The 20,999-nt window shown below is 44.8% G+C and overlaps 1 protein-coding gene across 3 annotated transcripts in view; it reads left to right on the forward strand.

Annotated features, from left to right (window-relative positions):
* The window catches only part of CACNA1B (calcium voltage-gated channel subunit alpha1 B), a 197,337-nt gene that overhangs the window by 155,797 nt on the left and 20,541 nt on the right, over positions 1 to 20,999 (forward strand). For all 3 annotated transcript variants that reach the window (XM_085002325.1, XM_085002321.1, XM_085002329.1), the window contains exons 35-36: positions 359 to 503; positions 15,668 to 15,795. In XM_085002325.1, the coding sequence (XP_084858451.1) occupies positions 359 to 503; positions 15,668 to 15,795 (273 nt within the window). The remainder of the gene's footprint in view (positions 1 to 358; positions 504 to 15,667; positions 15,796 to 20,999) is intronic.

Below are 20,999 nucleotides of genomic sequence, written 5' to 3' on the forward strand. Positions count from 1 at the left end.
ATGAACAGGACGCAGTGAGAGAGGAGGCAAGGGTGACTTCCGAGTCTGGCCTGAGCAGTGGGAAGGATGGAGTCACCATGTCCTGAAGGGAGGAAGCTGGGGATCAGAGTCGACAGTGGGGAGCTCTCCCTGGAGCTGACTTCCCAGGAACTAGGCCTGTCCCAATTAATGATCAGCTTGAGAATTCTAATGCCAGAGGGTCCTTTTTAAGAAGCAGCATCCATTATTCAGACCTTCCGTGTGCAAGTTCCCTGTGGGAAGGAACCCAGCTCCCCTGAATGCCCAGGGCCCCTGGACTCCCCACCAGGCCTGTCCTGGGCCTTCCTTCCTGGGCCTCAAGGCTCTGCCTCCTTTGCAGGAGCGCCACTGGGGAGGCCTGGCATGAGATCATGCTGTCCTGCCTCAGCAGCCGGGCCTGCGATGAGCTCGCCAATGCCACTGAGTGTGGGAGCGACTTCGCCTACTTCTACTTTGTCTCCTTCATCTTCCTGTGCTCCTTTCTGGTGAGTCCTGGGCCCTGTGTCCATCCTGTCACCCGTGTCTCCCTGTCTCAGACCATCTCACTCCCCCTGTTCTCTTGCTGGTCCCTGATTTTGACTCATGTCACGTTTAAGCTGATTCCTTGTTGATGGCCCTCGTGTCCGCAGAGAGGATGACCGTGTTAATCCTGAAAGGACACACTCGGTAGTGAGCTCCTTGGTGCCTGCCTTTAGGAAAGGGTTTTAAGTTGTCCCTCAGTTCTCAGCTTATGGAAGGGCTTGCCACTTGGTGATAAGATACAGAGAAGCAGCACTCCAGCCAGCGAGTGTGCCTCAGGTTGATGAGCTATGGGAACTCGTGGGGTCAGGTCAGAGGTGTCAGCAGGCCAGCTCTTGGGCATGGCTTTTATTTCAAGTCAGCAGATGCCTCTGGGAGGTTTTGACCGGGGCATGATGTCATCTGATTGACATCTTAGAATTTCACTCTGGCTTCTGGTTAGGAGAGGCTATGGAGTGGTCAGGGAGACAACTGGAGTGACAGTGGCCTAGAGAAGGGTGGGTGTGCAGGAAGTTGTGTAGACTTAGGCTGCATTTTAAAGGTAGAACTTACATGATTGATGATTGCGCATGGGCATGAGAGAAAAAGAGGAGAGAAAGCTGCACCCAGGGGTTTTCTGGGGTGATGGAGTGAGTGATTATTCCCCTGATATGAAAAGGTCGGTGTGGGGACAGGGAGGGAGAGAGTGGAGACATGTAGTGGGCCTCTAGGCTGAGGTATAATTGGTTGTTGTTAGCGTTTGGTGTATTTATAGGGCTGGATGATATCCTCTAGGTCCCTGTATGTTCCAGAGACCCATGGCTTAAACACTGAAACCACTCCGGAGACAGGGCAGGAGGGAGGTGAGGAAAAGAGCCACTGGATCAGAGTCCTCATGGGACACAGGTATTCGAAGGATAGGAAGTGTGGGCAGAGAGTGAGACATCTCAAGTTAGGACTTAGGTGGTAAGGATAATGTTCACTGATGGTCATTGGTAATGAGTTGTTTGGCACATAGTCATAGGAATAAGGAGCTGAAATGATGGGACGAGTGTTGGGGGGAGGTCGAGGAACAGAGCGGCCAGGCAGTGACCCATCTCTGAGGATATTAGTAGCAACAAGAGTGATGGTAAGAGTAGATGTAAAGGCAAGACAGCAGCTCAGGTGCTGGATCTCCCCGGAGCGGGGAGAAGATTGGTAGATCATGAATATTAAACAGCAAGGTTTTTTTTTTTTCCTTAAGAGGATGGGGAGGGGATATGCATGTTTCACCTAGAGCAAGGAGAAATGGAGAATATTAAGGTATGATGAAGATAACAGAATTTATCTTGTATAAATGGACTGTGAGTTAGCAGTGGCTGGGAAAGGTGTGAGTTTGAGACAGATGAGCTTGCATGTTGATAGAAAAATCTATGGAATTGTGTTTTACTAGTTGTCAGAAACCAAGGAGAGGATTTTCATGTTGGGATTTGCATTCTCTGATACCTTAGAAGACTCACTGTGGGGAATAGGGAGGGAAGGCTTTCTGGAGAGTCATTGTACTGTAGGTAGTAGTGGCATTGGTCTTTATGAAGGTCAAAGACATCTGGTGCTGCAAGAGCCAACCAACCCATGGGTGCAGAGTTGGGCCCAAACAGCTGGCTTCCCCATTCTCTGGCTGTAGAAATAAGGTTCCACCAAAGTCGCATTCATGATGCCACACCATCCACAGGGCCAGCACTCCCTGGACTTGTCTAGGAAGAGCTGAGCTGTCCCCTGCATTTAGCTGTCACTTTTTGCCAGAGAAGTATGTATTTGAGGGCCATTGTTCCTTGTGTCTCATTCCCATGCAACCCCATCCAAGCTCTTGGATGGCACTGGTGCTTTTTTCTTGACTGAAGCAGAGAAGGGATGTGAGCTGGAAGCATAGCCTTCCTGGCCCCTACCTGTCAGGTGTGGATCTGCTGGGTAACTCATGCTTTAAAGTACTTGGATCTGGTTTGGTCTGACAGAGAAGTTACAGTGAGAAAAATGGAATTGTTATTTAGGGATGGGTGTCAGGGTTAGGTTAGGTTGGGATTCAGTCACCTCGATTGGAGGAGAGGGTCATTGAGGGTTAACAGGAAATGAGGTTGATGACAGCCTGCTTGCAATTATTGAGCCAGGTTTTGGGAAGAGCCCCCTGAATACTTTAAAATTTTAAGGCTTTGTTGCAATCCTGAGATTGGTATTATTATTACCACAGTGAAGAAATGGATAGGTAGAGATGTTAAATATCCTGGTCAGCCTGTCTTTAGAACTCAAGCTACTGAAATAGACAAATTACTAGAAAGATAAAAATAACATAACTGACTCAAGAAGGAATAGGAAATTCAAATAAACCTATAATAGGAAGGAATTTGAATCACTAATCAAAAACTTCTCAAGAAAAATAAGACTGGATAAAAAAATAAGACCCTACAATATGCTGCGTACAAGAGACTCACCTTAGGGTAAAGGTCACATATAAATTGAGTGAGAAGATGGAAAAAGATATTTCATGTCAATGGAAAAGACAGGAAAGCAGGAATTGCCATACTGATCTCAGACAAAATGGACTTTAACACAAAGGCCATAAAGAAAGACAAAGCAGGATACTATTTAATGATAAAAGGATCAATTCAAGAAGAGGATATTACACTCGTCAATATATATGCGCCTAATTTAGGAGCACCCAGATACCTACAACAAATACTAACAGATGTAAAAGGAGAAATTGATGGGAATACAATCATAGTGGGAGACTTTAACACTCCACTCACATCAATGGACAGATCCTCTAAATGGAAAATCAGCAGGGCAACAGAGATCCTAAATGATACAATAGAAAAGTTAGACTTAACTGATATTTTCAGGACATTACATCCAAAAAAAATCAGAATATACATTCTTTTCAAGTGCACATGGAACATTCTCAAGGATTGAGCACATACTGGGGCACACAGCTAACCCCAGCAAATTTAAGAGTATGGAAGTTATTTCAGGCATCTTCTCTGACCACAGTGACATGAAACTATAAATCAACCACAGGAAACAAAATGAGAAAAAACTGACTGCATGGAGACCAAACAACATGCCCCTAAAAAACTAATGGGTCAATAAGGATATCAGACGAGATCGGGCACATTCAGGGTGATATGGCCTTAGACTCAATAAGGAAATCAAAAGGGAAGTTAAAAAATACCTCGAGACAAATGATAATGAAAACACAACTGCTCAAAATCTATGGGATGCTGCAAAAGCAGTTCTTAGAGGGAAATTCATAGTGATACAGGCCTTCTTCAAAAAAGCAAGAAAAATCTCAAATCAATAACCTAACCTACAACCTAAAAGAATTAGAAAAAAAAAAAAGAACAGGAGTTCCCATTGTGGTGCAGTGGTTAAAGAATCCGACTAGGAACCATGAGGTGGCGGGTTCGATCCCTGGCCTTGCTCAGTGGGTTAAGGATCCGGCGTTGCCGTGAGCTGTGGTGTAGGTTGCAGACGTGGCTCAGATCCCGCGTGGCTGTGGCTGTGGCGTAAGCCAGTGACTACAGCTCCGATTGGACCCCTAGCCTGGGAACCTCCATATGCTGCAGGAGCGGCCCAAAGAAATAGCAAAAAAAAAAAAAAAAAAAAAAAAGAACAAACAAAACCTAAAGTCAGCAGAAGGAAGGAAATCATGAAGATCAGAGAGGAACTCAATAAAATAGAGATTCAAAAAACAATAGAAAAAATCAATAAAACCAAGAAATGGTTCTTTGAAACTGTAAATGAAATTGACAAACCTCTGGCCAGATTGACCAAGAAGAAGAGAGAAATAACTCAAACAAGAAATGAAAAAGTAGAAATCTCAACAGATACTGCAGAAATACAAAAAACCATAAGAGAATACTATAAACAATAATATGCTAGCAAATTTGACAAACTAGAAGAAATGGACAACTTTCTAGAATCATACAGCATGCCAAAACTGAATCAAGAAGAAATAGATCAGTCAAATAGACTGATAACTAGAAATGAAATTGAATAGGAAATAAAAACACTCCTTATAAATGTAAGTTTAAGACTAGATGGTTTCACAGGCAAATTCTACCAAATATACAAGAACTTAGACTCATCCTTCTTAAACTTTTCCAAAATGTTGAAGAAGAAGGAATAATCCCAAAGACATTCTATGAAGCCACTATCACCCTAATATGAAAACCAGACAAAGATACTACCAAAAAAGAAAATTATAGGCCAATATCTGTGATGACTGTAGATGCAAAAATTCTCGACAAAATTTTAGCCAACCGAATCCAACAACATATAAAAAGGATCATGCACCACGACCAAGTGGGATCATCCCAGGTTCATAAGGATGGTTCAACATACGCCAATCAATCAATGTCATACACCACATTAACAAAAGAAAAGTCAAAAATCATATGACCTCAACAGATGCAGAAAAAGCATTTGACAAAATCCAACATTTATTCATGAAAAAAACTCTTACCAAAGTGGGTATAGAGGGAACATACTTTAACACAATAAAATCCATTTACGACAAACCCACAGTCAATATAATACTCAATAGAGAAAAGCTGAGGAGTTCCCGTCGTGGCGCAGTGGTTAACAAATCCGACTAGGAACCATGAGGTGGCGGGTTTGGTCCCTGGCCTTGCTCAGTGGGTTAAAGGATCCGGCGTTGCCGTGAGCTGTGGTGTAGGTCACAGACGCGGCTTGGATCCCGCTTTGCTGTGGTTCTGGTGTAGGCCGGTGGCTACAGCTCTGATGGGACCCCTAACCTGGGAACCTCCATATGCCGTGGAGCGGCCCTAGAAAAGGCAAAAAGACAAAAAAAAAAAGACCAAAAAAAAAAAAAAAAAAAAAAGAAGACGAGAGAGAGAGAAAAGCTGGAAGAGAGAGAGAGAGAGAAAAGCTGAAAGCCCTTCCACTAAAATCTGGAACAAAGCAGCATGCCCACTCTCACCACTGTTATTCAACATAGTATTCGAAGTCCTAGCCACAGCATTCAGACAAACACAAGAAATAAAAGGTATCCAAATTGGAAGAGAAGAGGTAAAATTGTCACTGTGTGCAGATGACATGATACGTCTATAGAAAACCTTAAGGACTCCACACAAAAACTACTTGAACTGATCAGCGAATTCAGCAAAGTAGCAGAATACAAGATTAATGTCCTGAAATCAGTCACATTTCTGTATACTAACAATGAAATATTAGAAAAGAAATGTAAGAATATAATACTTTCTAAAGTCACATCCCCCAAAATCAAACACCTGGGAATAAACCTGACCAAGGAGGTGAAAGACATATGCTGAGAACTATAAAACATTACTCAAGGAGATTAAAGAGGATTCAAAGGAATGGAAAGATATTCCATGCTCCTGGGTTGGAAGAATTAATATCATTAAAATGGCCACACTACCCAAAGCAATCTACAGATTCAATGCAATCCCTATCAAATTACCCATGACATGTTTCACAGAACTAGAACAAACCATCCAAAAATTTATATGGAACCACAAAAGACCCAGAATTGCCAAAGCAATCCTGAGGGAAAAAGCCAAGCAAGAGGCATAACTCTCCCAGACTTCAGGCAATATTACAAAGCTACAATAATCAAGACATTGTGCTACAGAAAATGTAACAGAATAGAGAACCCAGAAATAAACCCAGACACTTACAGTCAATAATTTTTGACAAAGGAGACAAGAATATAAAGTGGGAAAAAAGTCTCTTCAGCAAGTGGTGCTGAGAAAACTGGACAGCTGGGTGTAAATCAATGAAACTAGGACACACCCTCATACCATGCAGAAACACACTCGAAATGTCTTAAAGACGTAAACATAAGACCTGACACCATAAAACTCCTAGAAGAGAACTTAAGCAAAACACTCTTTGATATCAACTGTACAGATGTTTTCCCAAGGCAATATAAATAAAAACAAAAATAAACCAAGCGGACCTAGTCAAACTTACAAGGTTTTTCACAGAAAAGGAAAAGAAAAGGAAAAGAAAGAAAGAAAGAAAGAAACAGAAAACCTACCGAATGGCTTAATCGCTAAAATACACAAACCACTCATACAATTTGACAGCAAAAAACCCCCAAGAACCCAATTGAAAAATGGGCAGAAGACCTGAATAGACATTCCTCCGAAGAAGACATACAGATGGCCAACAGGCGCATGAAAAAAATGCTCAACATCACTAATTCTTACAGAAATGCAAATCAAAACTACAAAAAGGTACCATGTCACTCCAGTCAGAATGGCCATCATTAATAAGTCTACAAATAACAAATGCTGGAGAGGGTGTGGAGAAACGAGAACCCTCCTACACTGTTGGTGGGAATGTAATTTGTATAACCAATATGGAAAACAGTATGGAGGTGCCTCAGAAAACTAAATATAAAATTACCATATGACCCAGCAATCCACTCCTTAGCACATATATGGACAAAACTTTCCTGGAAAATGATACCTGCCACCCCTATGTTCATTGCAGCACTATTCACAATAGCTAAGACATGGAAACAACCTAAATGTCCATTGACAGATGAATGGATTAAGAATATGTGGTACATATATACAGTGGAATACTACTCAGCCATAAAAAGGACAAAATAATGCCATTTGCCGCAACATGGATGGAACTAGAGACTCTCATACTAAGGGAAGTAATTCAGAAGGAGAAAGACAAATATCGTATGATATCTCTTATATCTGAAATCTAATATATGGCACAAATGAACTTATCTACAGAAAAGAAACAAACTCATGGACATGGAGAGCAGACTTGTGGTTGCCAAGGAGGAGGAGGAGGAGGAAGTGGGATGGACTGGGAGTCTGGGGTTAGTAGATGTGAACTATTGCATTTGGAGTGGATGAGCAATGAGATCCTGCTGTATAGTCCAGGGAACTATATCCAATCAATCACTTGTGGGTTTTTTTGGTCTTTTTTTTTTTGGCCGCACCTGCAGCATATGGAGGTTCCCGGGCTAGGGGTCCAATCAGAGCTGCATCTGTGACCTACACCACAGCTCACAATGCTGGATCCTTAACCCACTGAGTAAGAATGGGATTGAACCTGCATCCTCGTGTATCCTAGTTGGGCTTGTTAACCACTGAGCCACAATGGGAACTCCTATCCAATCACTTGGGATGGAACATGATGGAGGATAATACGAGAAAGTGTGTATATATATATAAACACACACACACATGCATATGTATAGCTGGTTCACTTTGCTGTACAGCAGAAATTGAAAAAACATTGTAAATCAACTATAATAAAAATAAAAATAAATAACAACCAAAAAATGTTTGATTTCTCCTATTAAAAAAATAAAGCTTATCCCAAAACAACAGAAATAAAAGCAAAAATAAACCAGTGGGATCTAATCAAACTGACAAGCTTTTGCACAGTGAAGGAAACCAAAAAGAAAACAAAAAGACAACTTACAGAATGGGAAAATATAGTTTCAAATGATGCAACTGACAAGTGCTTCATCTCTAAAATATACAAACAACTGATACAACTCAACAGCAAAAAAGCCAACAACCCAATGGAAAAAATAGGCAAAAGACTTGAATAGACATTTCTCCAAGGAAGATATACAGATAACCAACAAGCACATGAAACAGTGCTCAACATCCCTGATTATTAGAGAAATGCACATCAAAGCTACCACGAGATACCACCTCACACCTGTCAGAATGGCCATCATTAATAAGTCCACAAATAACAAATGCTGGAGAGGGTGTGGAGAAAAGGGAACCCTCCTGCACTGTTGGTGGGAATGTAAGCTGGTACAACCACTATGGAGAACAGTATGGAGAAACCTTAGAAATGTATGCATAGAACTACTATATGACCCAGCAATCCCACTCTTGAGCAAAACTTTGGGACAAAACTTTCCTTAAAAAAGACATATGCCCCCATATGTTCATTGCATCACAATAGCCAAGACATATGCCCCCATATGTTCATTGCATTCACAATAGCCAAGACATGGAAACAACCCAAATGTCTACTGATAGGTGATTGGTTTAGGAAGATGTGGTATATATACACAATGGAATACTACTCAGTCATTAAAAAGAACAAAATAATGCCATTTGCAGTAACATGGATGGAACTAGATACTCTCATACTAAGTGAAGTAAGTCAGAAAGAGAAAGACAAATACCATATGGTATCACATATCTGGAATCTAATATACAGCACAAATGAACCTTTCCACAGAAAAGAAAATCATGGACTTGGAGAAGAGACTTGTGGTTATCAAGGGGAAAGGGGAGGGAGTGGGATGGACTGGGAGCTTGGGGTTAATAGAAGCAGACTATTGCTTTTGGAATGGATTAGCAGTGAGATCCTGCTGTGTAGCACTGGGAAGTATGTGTAGTCACTTAGCAATGTAAGATGATAATGTGAGAAAAAAGAATGTATACATGTATGTGTAACTGGGTCACCATGCTGTACAGTAGAAAAAATTAAAAGGTAAAAAATAAAAATAAAAAAAGAAAACTTAGCAACAAAATAAAGTATGAGACCAAATCATACAGTATTGAACTTCCTTTAAAAACTAAAATTAGAGGTACCATATGATTTAGCAATCCTACTACTGGGCATATATTCTGAAAAGATGAACCTTTACTTCAAAAAGATACTTGCATTCCAATGTTCATTGCAACGCTATTTACAATAGCCAAGGCAATGCAGCAACCTAAGTGTCCATCAACAGATGAATCATTAAACAAGATGTTATATATATCATCTATATACATACACATTGGAATATTACTTAGCTATAAGGAAGAATGAAATAATGCTATTTGCAGAAACATGAATGGACCTAGAAGTTTTCATACTAAGGTAAGTCAGACAAAGGCAAATGTCATATGATGTCACTTATGTGTGAAATCTAGAGAAATGATACAAATTAACTTATTTGCCAGCAGAAACAGCCTTATAGACATAGAAAACTAACTTATGATTACCAAAGGGGATGGGGCTGGGAGGGATAAATTAGGAATTTGGGATTAACAGATACACACTACTATGTAGAAAGTAGATAAACAATAAAGACCTACTTGTGCCTCCGGGAATTATATTCAATATCTTATAACAACTTACAATGAAAAAGGATAAGAAATATATGTGTATTTATATGTATATGAGTATATATACTTTCCTGTACACTTGAAACATTATAAATCAACTGTACTTCAATTAAGAAAATCTTCCTTGGAGTTCCTGTTGTGGCACAGTGGTTAATGAATCCGACTAGGAACCATGAGGTTGCGGGTTTGATCCCTGGCCTTGCTTAGCAGGTTAAGGAGCTGGTGTTGCTGTGAGCTGTGGTGTAGGTTGCAGATGTGGCTCAGATCCTGTGTTGCTGTGGCTCTGGTGTAGGCTGGAGACTCAGCTCTGATTCGACCCCTAGCCTGGGAACCTCCATATGCCCTGGGAAGCAGCCCTAGAAAATGCAAAAAGGGAAAAGAAAAGAAAAAAAGAAAAAGAAAATCTTCCTTGGAGTCCCCTGGTGGCTCAGCAGGTAAAGGATACAGTGTTGTCACTGCTGCAGCTTGGGTTGTTGCTATGGCACAGGTTCACTCCCTGACCCAGAAACTTTCACATCCACAGGTACAGACCCCCAAAAGCTTTTCTTAAATGCAAAAAAACCCCAAACAAAACCAAGAACAAGGTAGGAGGTTTTACACTTCATGATTTAAAAATTTACATCAAAGCTAAGTAACCAAGACAGTATAATACTGACATAAAGACAAACACATAGAGTGATGGAGTAGAATAGAGCTCAGAAATAAATCCTCACATACATGGTCAAAAGATTTCTGACAAGGCTGCCAGAAACATTTAATGAGGGAAAGAGACTTTTCAGTGACTGATGTTGGGAAAACTGGATATCCACATGCAAAGGAATGAAGTTGGACCCTTACTTTATACCATATATAAAAATTAGCTCAAAATTGATCAGACCTAAATATAAGAGCATAAACTATAAATGTCTTAGAAGAAAACATAGTGGACCCATATTCATGACCTCATATTTGGCAGAGGACTCAGATTTGACACCATAATCTCAGGCAAGAAAAGAAAAAATAGAGAAATTAGACTACTCAAAATTAAAGACTTTTGTGCATCAAAGGACACTGTTGCACAAAGTGAAAAGGCAACAGAGAAAATTCTTGCAAATCGTATATATGATAAAGGGTTAATATCCAAAATATATAAAGAGTTCTTACAACTCAGCAACAAAAAGGCAATCACATAAAAATGGGCCAAGTACTTAAAGAGACATTTCTCTAAATAAAATGTACAAATGGCAAGAAAGATTCTTAGCATCAGTAATCATTAGGGAAATGTGAATCAAAACCCATAAGATATCACTTCATACCCTTTAATATTGCTATTTGAAAAGAAGATAAAAACAAAACAAAATAACAGGTGGTGGTAAGGATGCAGAGAAATTGGTACCCTTGTGCACTGCAGGTGGAAATGTAAAATGCTATAGCCACTATGGAAAACAGTATGGTGGTTCCTTAAAAAACTGAATATAGAATTACAGCATAATTAAGCAGTTTCACTTATGGGCATATACCCAAAAAGAATTGAAAGCAGAGACACACATAAATATTTGTACACATATGTTCATAATGTTATTCACAATAACCAAAAGGTAAAGGCAATCAAAATGTTTATCAATAGATGACTGGATAAACCAAATGTGAACATACAAGGTGGTATTATTTTGTCTTAAAAAGGAAGGCAGTTTTGACACATGCTACTAGAATATGAATGAAACTTGAAGACATTATGCTAAGTGAAACTAACCAGTCAGAAAAGGAAAAAATATTGTGTAATCTCATTTATATGTGGTAACTAGAGTAGTCAGATTTATAGAGACAGAAATTAGAATAGTGGTTGCAGGGGGTGGGGGGAATGGGAAGTTAGTGTTTAAGGGGTAAGGAGTTTCAGTTTGGAAAGACAAAAAAAGTTCTGTAGATCAATTGTGGTGACAGTGTGAATGTACTTAATACCATTGACTTATATACTTAAAGATGATTAAATTGGAAAGTTTTTGTCATGTATACTTTACCACAATAAAAAATGGTATTGAAAGAAATGAATTAACTTCAATTCTACTCACACTCTTCCCAAAAATGGAAGAGGAGGGAACCTCTGCTAGCGCATTCTAAGATGCCAGCATTATTCTGGTACCAAAGCTAGGCAAAGATGCCATAAGAAGAGAAAAGTACAGATCAATATCCTTTATGATTATATATATGTTAAAATCTTGAATAAGAAACTAATTCCAACAATGCATTAAAAGGAGTATTATATACTAAGACTTAATGGGATTTATCACAGGAATGCAAGGATGGTTCAACATATGAAAATCAATCAATGCGATAAGGAAAAAACCCACGTGATTATCCCAGTCAATTCAGAAACAGCATTTGGCAAGATCCAGCCTTTTCATGATAACCCCCCCCCCAAAAAAAAACCCCACAAAGAAACAGTAAACTTGGAATAGAAGGGAACTTCCCTAACATGATACAGGGCTTTCATGAAAAGACTTGACACCATAATCTTGGGCAAGAAAAGAAAAAATAGAAAAATTGGACTATTCAAAATTAAAGACTTTTGAAACTCTCACACTAAATGGTGAAAGACTAAAAGCTTTCCCCCCAATATCAGGGCTAAGATAAAGATGCCCACTTTCATCACTTCTTTTCAACATTGTGATGGAAGTTCTAGCCAGAGCAACTAGACAAGAAAAAGAAACAAAAGTATCCACATTGGAAAAGGCTAGTTAAAACTGTCTCTATTTGCAGATGACATTATTCTACATATAGAAAAATCCCAAAGAATACACACACATATCCCAAAACTACTAGAGCTAATAAATGACTTAAGCAAAGTTTCAGGATACAAAATCAATGCACAAAAATCAGTTTTGTTTGTATATACTAGCAATGAACAATCTGAAAAGGAAATTAAGAAAATAATTCCATTTACAATCACATCCAAAAGAATAAAATACCCAGGAATAAGTAAATACCCATGGAGGCAAAAGACTTGTACACTGAAAACTAGAAAATACTGCTGAACTAATGAATCAGAAGACTTGATATTATTAAGATGACAGTACTCCCCTAAAGAGATCTACATGTTAAATGCAGTCCATATCAAAACTCCAGTGGCCCTTATGGCAGAAGTGGAAATGCCAATCCTGATATTCCCCAAGCAACCAGTGCAATCTTTAAAAGAAAGACGAAGTTAAGAGGTCTCCCATTTCTCTATTTCAAAACTTGCTATAAACCCATGGTCATCCAAACAATGGGACCGATGGACATTTTTCCAAAGACATACAAATGACCTTTGGGTACGTGAAGATTCTCAAAATCACTAATCATCAGTGAAATGCAAATTAAAACCACAATGAGCTATTTCATTGAGCTAACTTTTAGATTGGCCATCATCAAAAAGACAAGAGATAACAAGTATTTGCAGAGAAGAGGAGAGAAGGGAACTCTTACTCACTGTTAGTGGGATTGTAAGTTGGTACAGCCACTAAGGAAAACAGTATGGAAGTTCCTTAAAAAATTAAGAATAGGAGTTCCCGTCGTGGCGCAGTGGTTAACGAATCCGACTAGGAACCATGAGGTTGCGGGTTCGGTCCCTGCCCGTGCTCAGTGGGTTGACGATCCGGCGTTGCCGTGAGCTGTGGTGTAGGTTGCAGACACGGCTCGGATCCCGCGTTGCTGTGGCTCTGGCATAGGCTGGCAGCTACAGCTCCGATTAGACCCCTAGCCTGGGAACCTCCATATGCCGCGGGAGCGGCCCAAGAAATAGCAAAAAGACAAAAAAAAAAAAAAAAAAAAAAAAAATTAAGAATAAAACTACCGTATCATCCAGCAACCCCACTTCTGAGTATATATCCAGAGAAATGAAAGCAGAACATTGAAGCAGTATCTCCATGTTTGATTCCAGGCCTGGGAACTTCTTCATGCTGTGGACATGGCCGGGAAAAAAAAAGTCAAAATCATAGGAACAGAGTAGAAAAGTTGTTGCCAGGGGCTGGGTGTTGGGGATGTAGGGAGAGGTTGATAAAAGGGTACTAACTTTTAGCTACATAAGGCCTGAGTTTCTGATGTAAAGCAGCGCACATAGTTTTCTGCACTGACTGTGAAGGCGAAGTTTGGTGAGAGAATAGAACTCAAATGTTCTCTCACAGAAAGGTCCGAGTGAGGTAGTGGCTATGTTAATTAACGAGATGCTGGGTCGCTTTCACGACGTATATGTGTGTCACATCACCATAATATACATGTTTCGTCAATTATACCGCAATAAAGCTGAGCGGAGGGAATGGTGTGGTGCTGGCATAAGGATAGATATAGAGACCAATGGAATAGGATTGAGAGTCCAGCTGAAAACCCAAACATCTATGACTAGTTGATTTGTGGCAAGGGGACCAAGACCATTCAATATGGAAGGAGCAGCTTCTCTAACAAATGGTGAGGAGCTAACTGGATACATGCAAAAAATAAGAAAGTGAAATCGGACCCTTGTCTTACTCCACATAACAAAAATGAATTCAAATTGACCAAAGACCTAAGTGTAAGAACTAAAACTATAAAACTTTCAGAAGAAAATATAGGGGGCCAATCTTCATGACCTCAGATCTGGCAAAGGCTTCTTAGATTTGATACCATAATCATGAGTGAGAAAAGAAAAATAGATAAACTACTCAAAACATAAAATTTTGTACATTAAAAATTATAAAAATATGAAAATATGATATAAGAAATGGGAAATATTTTACAAGGGGTTAATATGCAAAATATGTAAACAAATCCTATAACTCAAAAACCAAAAGAGGAACAATCACGTAAAAATGGCCAAGAATTAGAATAGTCATTTTTCCAGTGAAGTTATACTGGCCATTGAATAAGCACACGAAGACATTCAATATCTTTGGTCATAAGAAAATGCAAATAAAAACCACAATGAGATAACATTGCTAGAATAATGTTGTTTTTAAATGGAAGATGCTAGGTGTTTATAAGGATGTAGAGAGGTAGAGCTTCTGTACACTGCTAATGGTAATGTAAGAAGCATCAGTTTTTATGGAAAACAGTTGGGAAGCTTCTCAAAAAATTAAGTGTAGAATTACCGTATGACCTAGAAATCCCACTCCTAGGTATGTACCCAAGAGAGGTGAAATGATATGTCCACACATAAATTTGTACATGAATATTTATAGCAGCATTTACCGTAATAGCCAAAGGTGGAAACAAACCGAATGTCCATCAGTGGATGAATGGACAAATAAATTGTGATGTACCGAAAAAGGAGCATTATTCAGCCCTGAAAAGGAGTCAAGTTCTGACAAATGCTACAACAAGGATAAGCTTTGAAAACATCATACTAAGTGAAAGAAGCCAGACACAAAAGGTCATATGTCATAGGAATCCTTTTATATGAAATATCCAAAATAGACAAATCTGTAGGCACAGACAGGAGACTGGTGGTTTCCAGGGAATGGGAGGGTAGAGGAGTGGGGCGTAGTTACTTAACGTGCAAGGTAGTCTTCAGGAGTGATGAAAACAGTGCAAACTAGGGAAGCGGCAGTTGTATGATAGCGTGAGTATGCTAAATACCACTGAACTGTAGACTTTGAAATGGTTACTTGTGTAAGTGAATTTCGGCTCACCTAAAAACAAAACAAACAACAACAACTGAGCTCTTGGTCTCTAGATTCCAAACTATTAACTGCAAAGTCCCTACTTTGCTGAAAGGCCAGCTGGGAGGGGGCAGGGGGGCCCACACAGTGGGGAAGATGAGCCCGGATGGCAGGACAGGCCCTGGATGTGAAACGCCAGGCCTGAATGAGGATAGTCGTCTTCAGGGGACCAACTCCTGGCTCAGGGTTAGGCCGTGGGACCTGGGACCCGGGAGCCACGCTGGCCGTGGTGTGCAGGAGGCCTGGGGCGTCCTCTGCGAGGCTGGGGGAGCAAGTCTGGGCAGGTGAGCATCGCATTGCCTTTGGCTGTAGGGTGAAGGGTGGGGAGGGCAGGCTGTGATCTTGACGTCACTGCTTCTGCTTCCTGTCCTGCAGATGCTGAACCTCTTTGTGGCTGTGATCATGGACAATTTTGAGTACCTTACACGGGACTCTTCCATCCTGGGGCCTCACCACCTGGATGAGTTCATCCGGGTCTGGGCTGAGTATGACCCGGCTGCGTGGTGAGTGACCCCGTCTTCGCGGTCATCCTGAGGGGTGGTTCAGACCGCCTGTGAGCCTCGGCACAGGGCCAGGTGGCTGCAGGCGTGTTTCAAGGGAGCCTCTCCTGCTGCTGAGCCCCCTCCAGAAGCGCTCTCACTCGGTGCGCTTCTCCACACCTCCCGGGGCTGAGAGGTCCTCTTCTCAGACCCTCCGTCCAGCCCTTAGGAGGCTGCCTGGGGGTCAGGGGTCTTCAGGGCGTGCCTGCTGAATGGGGCTCGCTGTCTCCTCACAACACCCCTTACCTGTGGAGTCATGGAGAGGACCTGGACCAGAGAAGGACCTTCTCTCGGGGCTTCGCCTTGCATGTGCGGCCCCAAGACCTCCTCAGTGGGCTCACGGCTCTCCCTCACGGCCGTCTCCCTGGGACGAGAGCCAGGTGCACCTCTCTGTCACCAGCCCAGGCTGCAAATACTGTTCCTGGTCAACTTGGATTGAAATCGAGTGAGCTGCCAGCACAGGTCCAGTGTTTGAGGCCTTTGGTCATGGTGGAAGGGTCACCGCGTTGCTGTCATGGAAGTGAAGGGTCTCCTAAGGGAGTGGCCTGGGGTCAGGAGGCTGTGGACACCGTGTTCCGTGGGGTGTCCTGCACACCCTCGGTGCTTTGTCCTTGAGGTCAGACAGGAGGCCTCTACATCTGCCCACTGTCTGCTCTTTCATCACCCACTCCTTGCCTTGTTCATTCATTCCTTCACTCTCGAGCTGTTCCTGGAGTAGTTGCTGAGGCCGTGCTCTCATCCCAAAACCCTGGACGTGGAGGCGCTGAGGGCCCTGGCTTTGGGGAAGACCCAGGCCTGGTCAGGCCTCACTCTCAGTGAGCCAGGCATGCTCCGCGCACCCGTGAGGGCGCACCTGGCACTCCCCGTGCTCCAGGGGGCGAGAAGACGTGGACCTGGGGAGCAGCCGTTGCCTGCCTCCTCTCTCCAAGGCTCCCTGGCCTGCCCGCGTCCCGCTCACAAGGCTCTGTGTTTGGGCGCCCTTATGTGGCAGAGGTTTCCCAGGAGGATCCTACTGCCTGTGGAGAACTTGGGACTCTGAACTGAAGCTCAGCAAGAGGAACGCTCTGGGGCGTTCTGAGCCCCGCGTTCCCGAGGCCGGGGAGCTTGGCTGGACTCCCCCGTTTCTCACCAGCCTCCCTGGAGACCCGCCCGTCACAGTGAGGATCCAGAGAGTGCTAAGTGAGGCCCTTTCCAGTCGGGGCAGCACCAGGGGCCTGGGGCTCTTCCAGGCTCTTAGCGTTTCTGAGCGTTGCCATTGTAGTGACGAGCTGACAGACCTCCCAGAGGGCAGAGCAAGCATGACTGTTATTCCTGTTTCATGCTGTGTGTGACTTTTCAGGGTCTCGGCGGTGCCTGTCGTTTCGAATGCATCAGCACATTTGCCTACAGCACATGCTGGAGTCTGCAGGGTCAGGGGCATTCCTGGGTTCTCTGGTCAGGAAGGCCGGTGAGACTGGAGGGGGACTGACACACCCGAGGACTGGTCCTTGTCAGGCAAGGGGCGGGATCGAGGCTTATTCCAGGAGGGCATCCTGACTGTGGTCTAAAGAGACGGTGCTGTTTCTGGGCACATTTTTTCCTGGAGGTTTGTGCTGCAGCAGAAGAGAGACACTGTGCAGAAGGGGATTTTGAATAGCAGGCAAAGGCGGGTCGGCACAGGCTGGCGAGAGACCTGTGTGCACTGCGGGCCCTGCGCGTCCCTGTCAGCCGCCCCTGGAGCAGAAGGAAGACAGGCAAGAGGTGGACTTGGGCCAGACCAAAGCTTTGTGCTTGTGCACAGAGGGCGCAGGCTCTTCCCCAGATCCAGAGATCTAAGCCCTGGGGCCGCTGGAAGGCATAGGCATTCAGGGCGATGGTAAGGTGCTTTTGGAAGAATAGATGGCAAACCACGAGGCTCACCCCAGAGCTGGCATGTGCAAGGTAACACACACCCCCGGTCCAGAAGTAGAACAGGTGTGGTCTGCAAGTAACACTCAGACTTGCTGCTCCCATGAGCGACCTAGGTGGAAGGCTTGACAGAGGTGGCTGAGCAGACCGGGTCTGGACCCACATCCAGGCAGGACACAGCATGCTTGGAGCCTTCTGCCGGTCTCTGTGACAGATGCAGGGCTGTCTGTGACCGTCTTTATTTCCAGGGATACTCTGCTATCTCCTCATTCTTCGGGAGGCTGAAACAACAACGAACTTTATGAAATTTCTTGAGCTTTTGTGTGTACATGTGTGTGTTTGCATCTGTGTCGCTATGCGAATGAGTGCACAAGTGTGTGTACTGTGTATGCACAAGTCTGTGTGCACCCAAGTGCATATGGGTGTGTTTGTGTGCAGACAGGCATATAAGTTGTGTGCCCATGTTTTTGTGTGTGCATGCACATGTGTAACTGTGTGCATGTGAGTGCACTGCATCTTTGCATGTGTGCACGTGTGTACTGTGTGTGAATGCAGGTGTGCACAGGTGTGTACATGTGTGCGCATGCAAGTGCTGTGGGGAAATGAGGAAGGCGTGGAGTGGGGGCTTCCCGGTGCTGCCTTCCTGCACCTTCCTTTTGTTGTTGCCTCAGCACTTTGTGGTCAAGCATAGAGACTTGAAAGGAGAATCACAATCACAGCTCCTGTGACCCATCTGTCTGCTCATCCTCGTGCTCGTCCATCTGTCCAGTAAACATCCCTGAGCTGGTGCCGTGTGCTGGGGCCTGGGGTCCACAGCGAGCCAGGCATGTGCTCTCAGCTCTGCTCAGGCCTGGCACGTGGCAGAGCAGCCACGGTGTGAAGCCAGGACCTGTCTGAGGAGAGAGAGGTTACCGCTGGCTGCTGAGTCAGGGAGGAGCATTTGAGCTGAACTGAAGGGGGCGGATGGATGCAGCTCTAGAGAAGAGGTGGGGGCTGAGGGAAAGGGGCTGGCAGTCTGGCTGGAGGGAAAAGCTCATTGCAAAGGGGTGGAAGCATGGCTGGAATGAGTTGAAAAAGGCCTTGACATTTGGGTTAAGCAGCTAGCTTTGGCTTTGTTTGGGGGACAGCGGGAATGATTTTGGAATCAGCGTGGCAGTATCAGGCCCAGTTTTCTTTTCATGGCAGAAGACAGAAGATGGGCCGAGGGCCAGGGCGACTGTCAGCTGGGGCTCCACCAGGCTTCCAGCCTCTTTGTGATGGTTCCTTGGGTCCATGAGGTTAGCATGCACCTTGGGTGAGACAAAGTGGGGCTTCCTGTTTATTCCTCTTTTCTAGAAGTAAGTGTAACATGATTTGGAGCTCACCGGATCAGGGGTTGGGGTGGGGGACTATAGTGCCTACCCTGGGACAAGAGTGGTCCTTAGCTGGACCCGCAGATTCCAGGGATGTGTTCAGGGAGGCGAGGCTCGTTGGGCTAGGCCACGGAGGCCCTGGGGGCTCAGGCACTCGGGATGAGGGCAGGGCTGCCAGAGAGAGCTCCTGCGCAAGGCCTGGGGTAGCAGGACCAGTAGCTGTGCTGTGTGCAGAGTGGAACACAGGACCGACAAGTGTTCTGTGTGGAGTGAATCCTGCCTGCAGGCTCCTTGCCTTTGAATTGCCATGCCTCCCAGGGCATGCCTCCCTGGGCCCCCAGCAGGGAGCTGCCCGTCCAGCCTCCCCCTGCCTCTAGCTCCACGACCCCCCTGGCTGGGCGGCAGGCAGGCTCCTCGTGCCTCGGTTGCCATAACCTGTGACGTTTCCTTTCCAGTTGCCGGATTCATTGTAAGGATATGTACAGTTTGTTGCCTTGTATCGCGCCACCTGTGGGCCTAGGGAAGACCTGCCCTCGTAGGTTGGCCTACGAGGTTTGCCACTTCAGCGCCTCCATCCGATGTACAGTGTTTCCTGCCCGAAATGCAGACACAGCACACGCTCCCTGCCTGGTTGGGGAACGACAGCGCCTCACTTGCCTCCCCCCTTGCCCTGTCCTGCCCGCAGTCCCACCTCCTGGACGCTTTGTTACCCATCAACTCCCTTGCCCTCTAGCTGGCCGGGGCCAGGCAGCCTCCTGAGATGGTGCACACAGAGCTTTCTGGCTGGGCTGTGAGGACAGGGACCAGCTGCTAGGTAGAGCCTGGGGGTGTGTGGGGGGCAGGTCCCACTTCTGCCAAGGAAGCAGCCGGCTCACTCGGATTTGCCTCCAGCTCTTGAGGGTGGACTTGGGGTCAGACAGAGGCCAAGGGCCTCAGAGGAGGGGGCTGAGGGGGCAGGGCCTCTGGATCAGAATTGCCCAACAGCCCAGGGGTTTCTAGTTTCCAGGGGAGGAGAGGGCAGAGGTGGGGGGGGCACCCAAAGACAGGCCCTCTTGCTTCACCTCTGGATTTATCCACTCAGTTGAGTCCAGGAGCCCTGGTAGGAGGACCAGGCCCTGGGGTGGATCCACCTGCCGGGGAAAGGCTGGGTGGCCTGAACCCTATGGTGTCTCTGGAAAGCAAGCAGGTTCCATAGGCAGGGGCCCCGGGGTGGAGGTGAGACTTCAGGCCTGGTGGCCCATCTGCCTCGGGAAGACACCGTCATCAACCCTGACACCTCCCGAGTCTGGGGCCTGACCCCTCATGTTGGTCCCAGCCCGTCCTGGCATGCTGCCAGGGGGGGAGGCACAGGAGTGGCGGGAGCCACACCCCATCTCGGCCATCCCCCAGCCTCCCGCAGGCTCCTCCTTCATGCCCGGCCCTGACCCAGCACCAGCGCTGTGCTGGCTGACCTCTGGACAGGTCTTGCCCTGGGACCTTCGTCTCCAGAGCCTCGAGGCTCCCTGCAGAACAGCGTGGCTCCCACTCCAGCTTTCTGGCCTGCTTTAGCTTTGTCTCCACTTTTTTCACATCTAGGCTAACTTGGAAGCAAGTTGAGCATTAGGGAAAGCTGACATTTCTGCTGTGGTTCTCAGGCTGGCCTTGTAGGTCACTCTGTGTCCCAGCCGTCCTGGCACGGTGAAGCAGCTCTTTTCTGATCTGGCATTGTCCGTGGTTTCTGAAAGTGTGAAATCAGAGTTGACAACCCATAGCTGCCCTGATGCAGCCTCTGTCACTCCCTGCATGCTCATTAGCTCAAATGCCACCCTGCTCACTCCCTCTGGGGGCCAGAGCGCAGAGGTGAGGCTGGGGGCAAGGAGCGGATGGAGCTGAGCAGAGGCGTTCCCATTTACTTGTTTTGACTTTGGACATCTCACCCGACGCTGGTTA

This window comes from Sus scrofa, chromosome 1, assembly GCF_054392235.1.
Source record: "Sus scrofa isolate SSC_HxYL_T2T_F1_AM1 chromosome 1, Sscrofa_HxYL_maternal_Yorkshire_Landrace_v2.0, whole genome shotgun sequence".
In the NCBI taxonomy this organism is placed as follows: Eukaryota; Metazoa; Chordata; class Mammalia; order Artiodactyla; family Suidae; genus Sus; species Sus scrofa.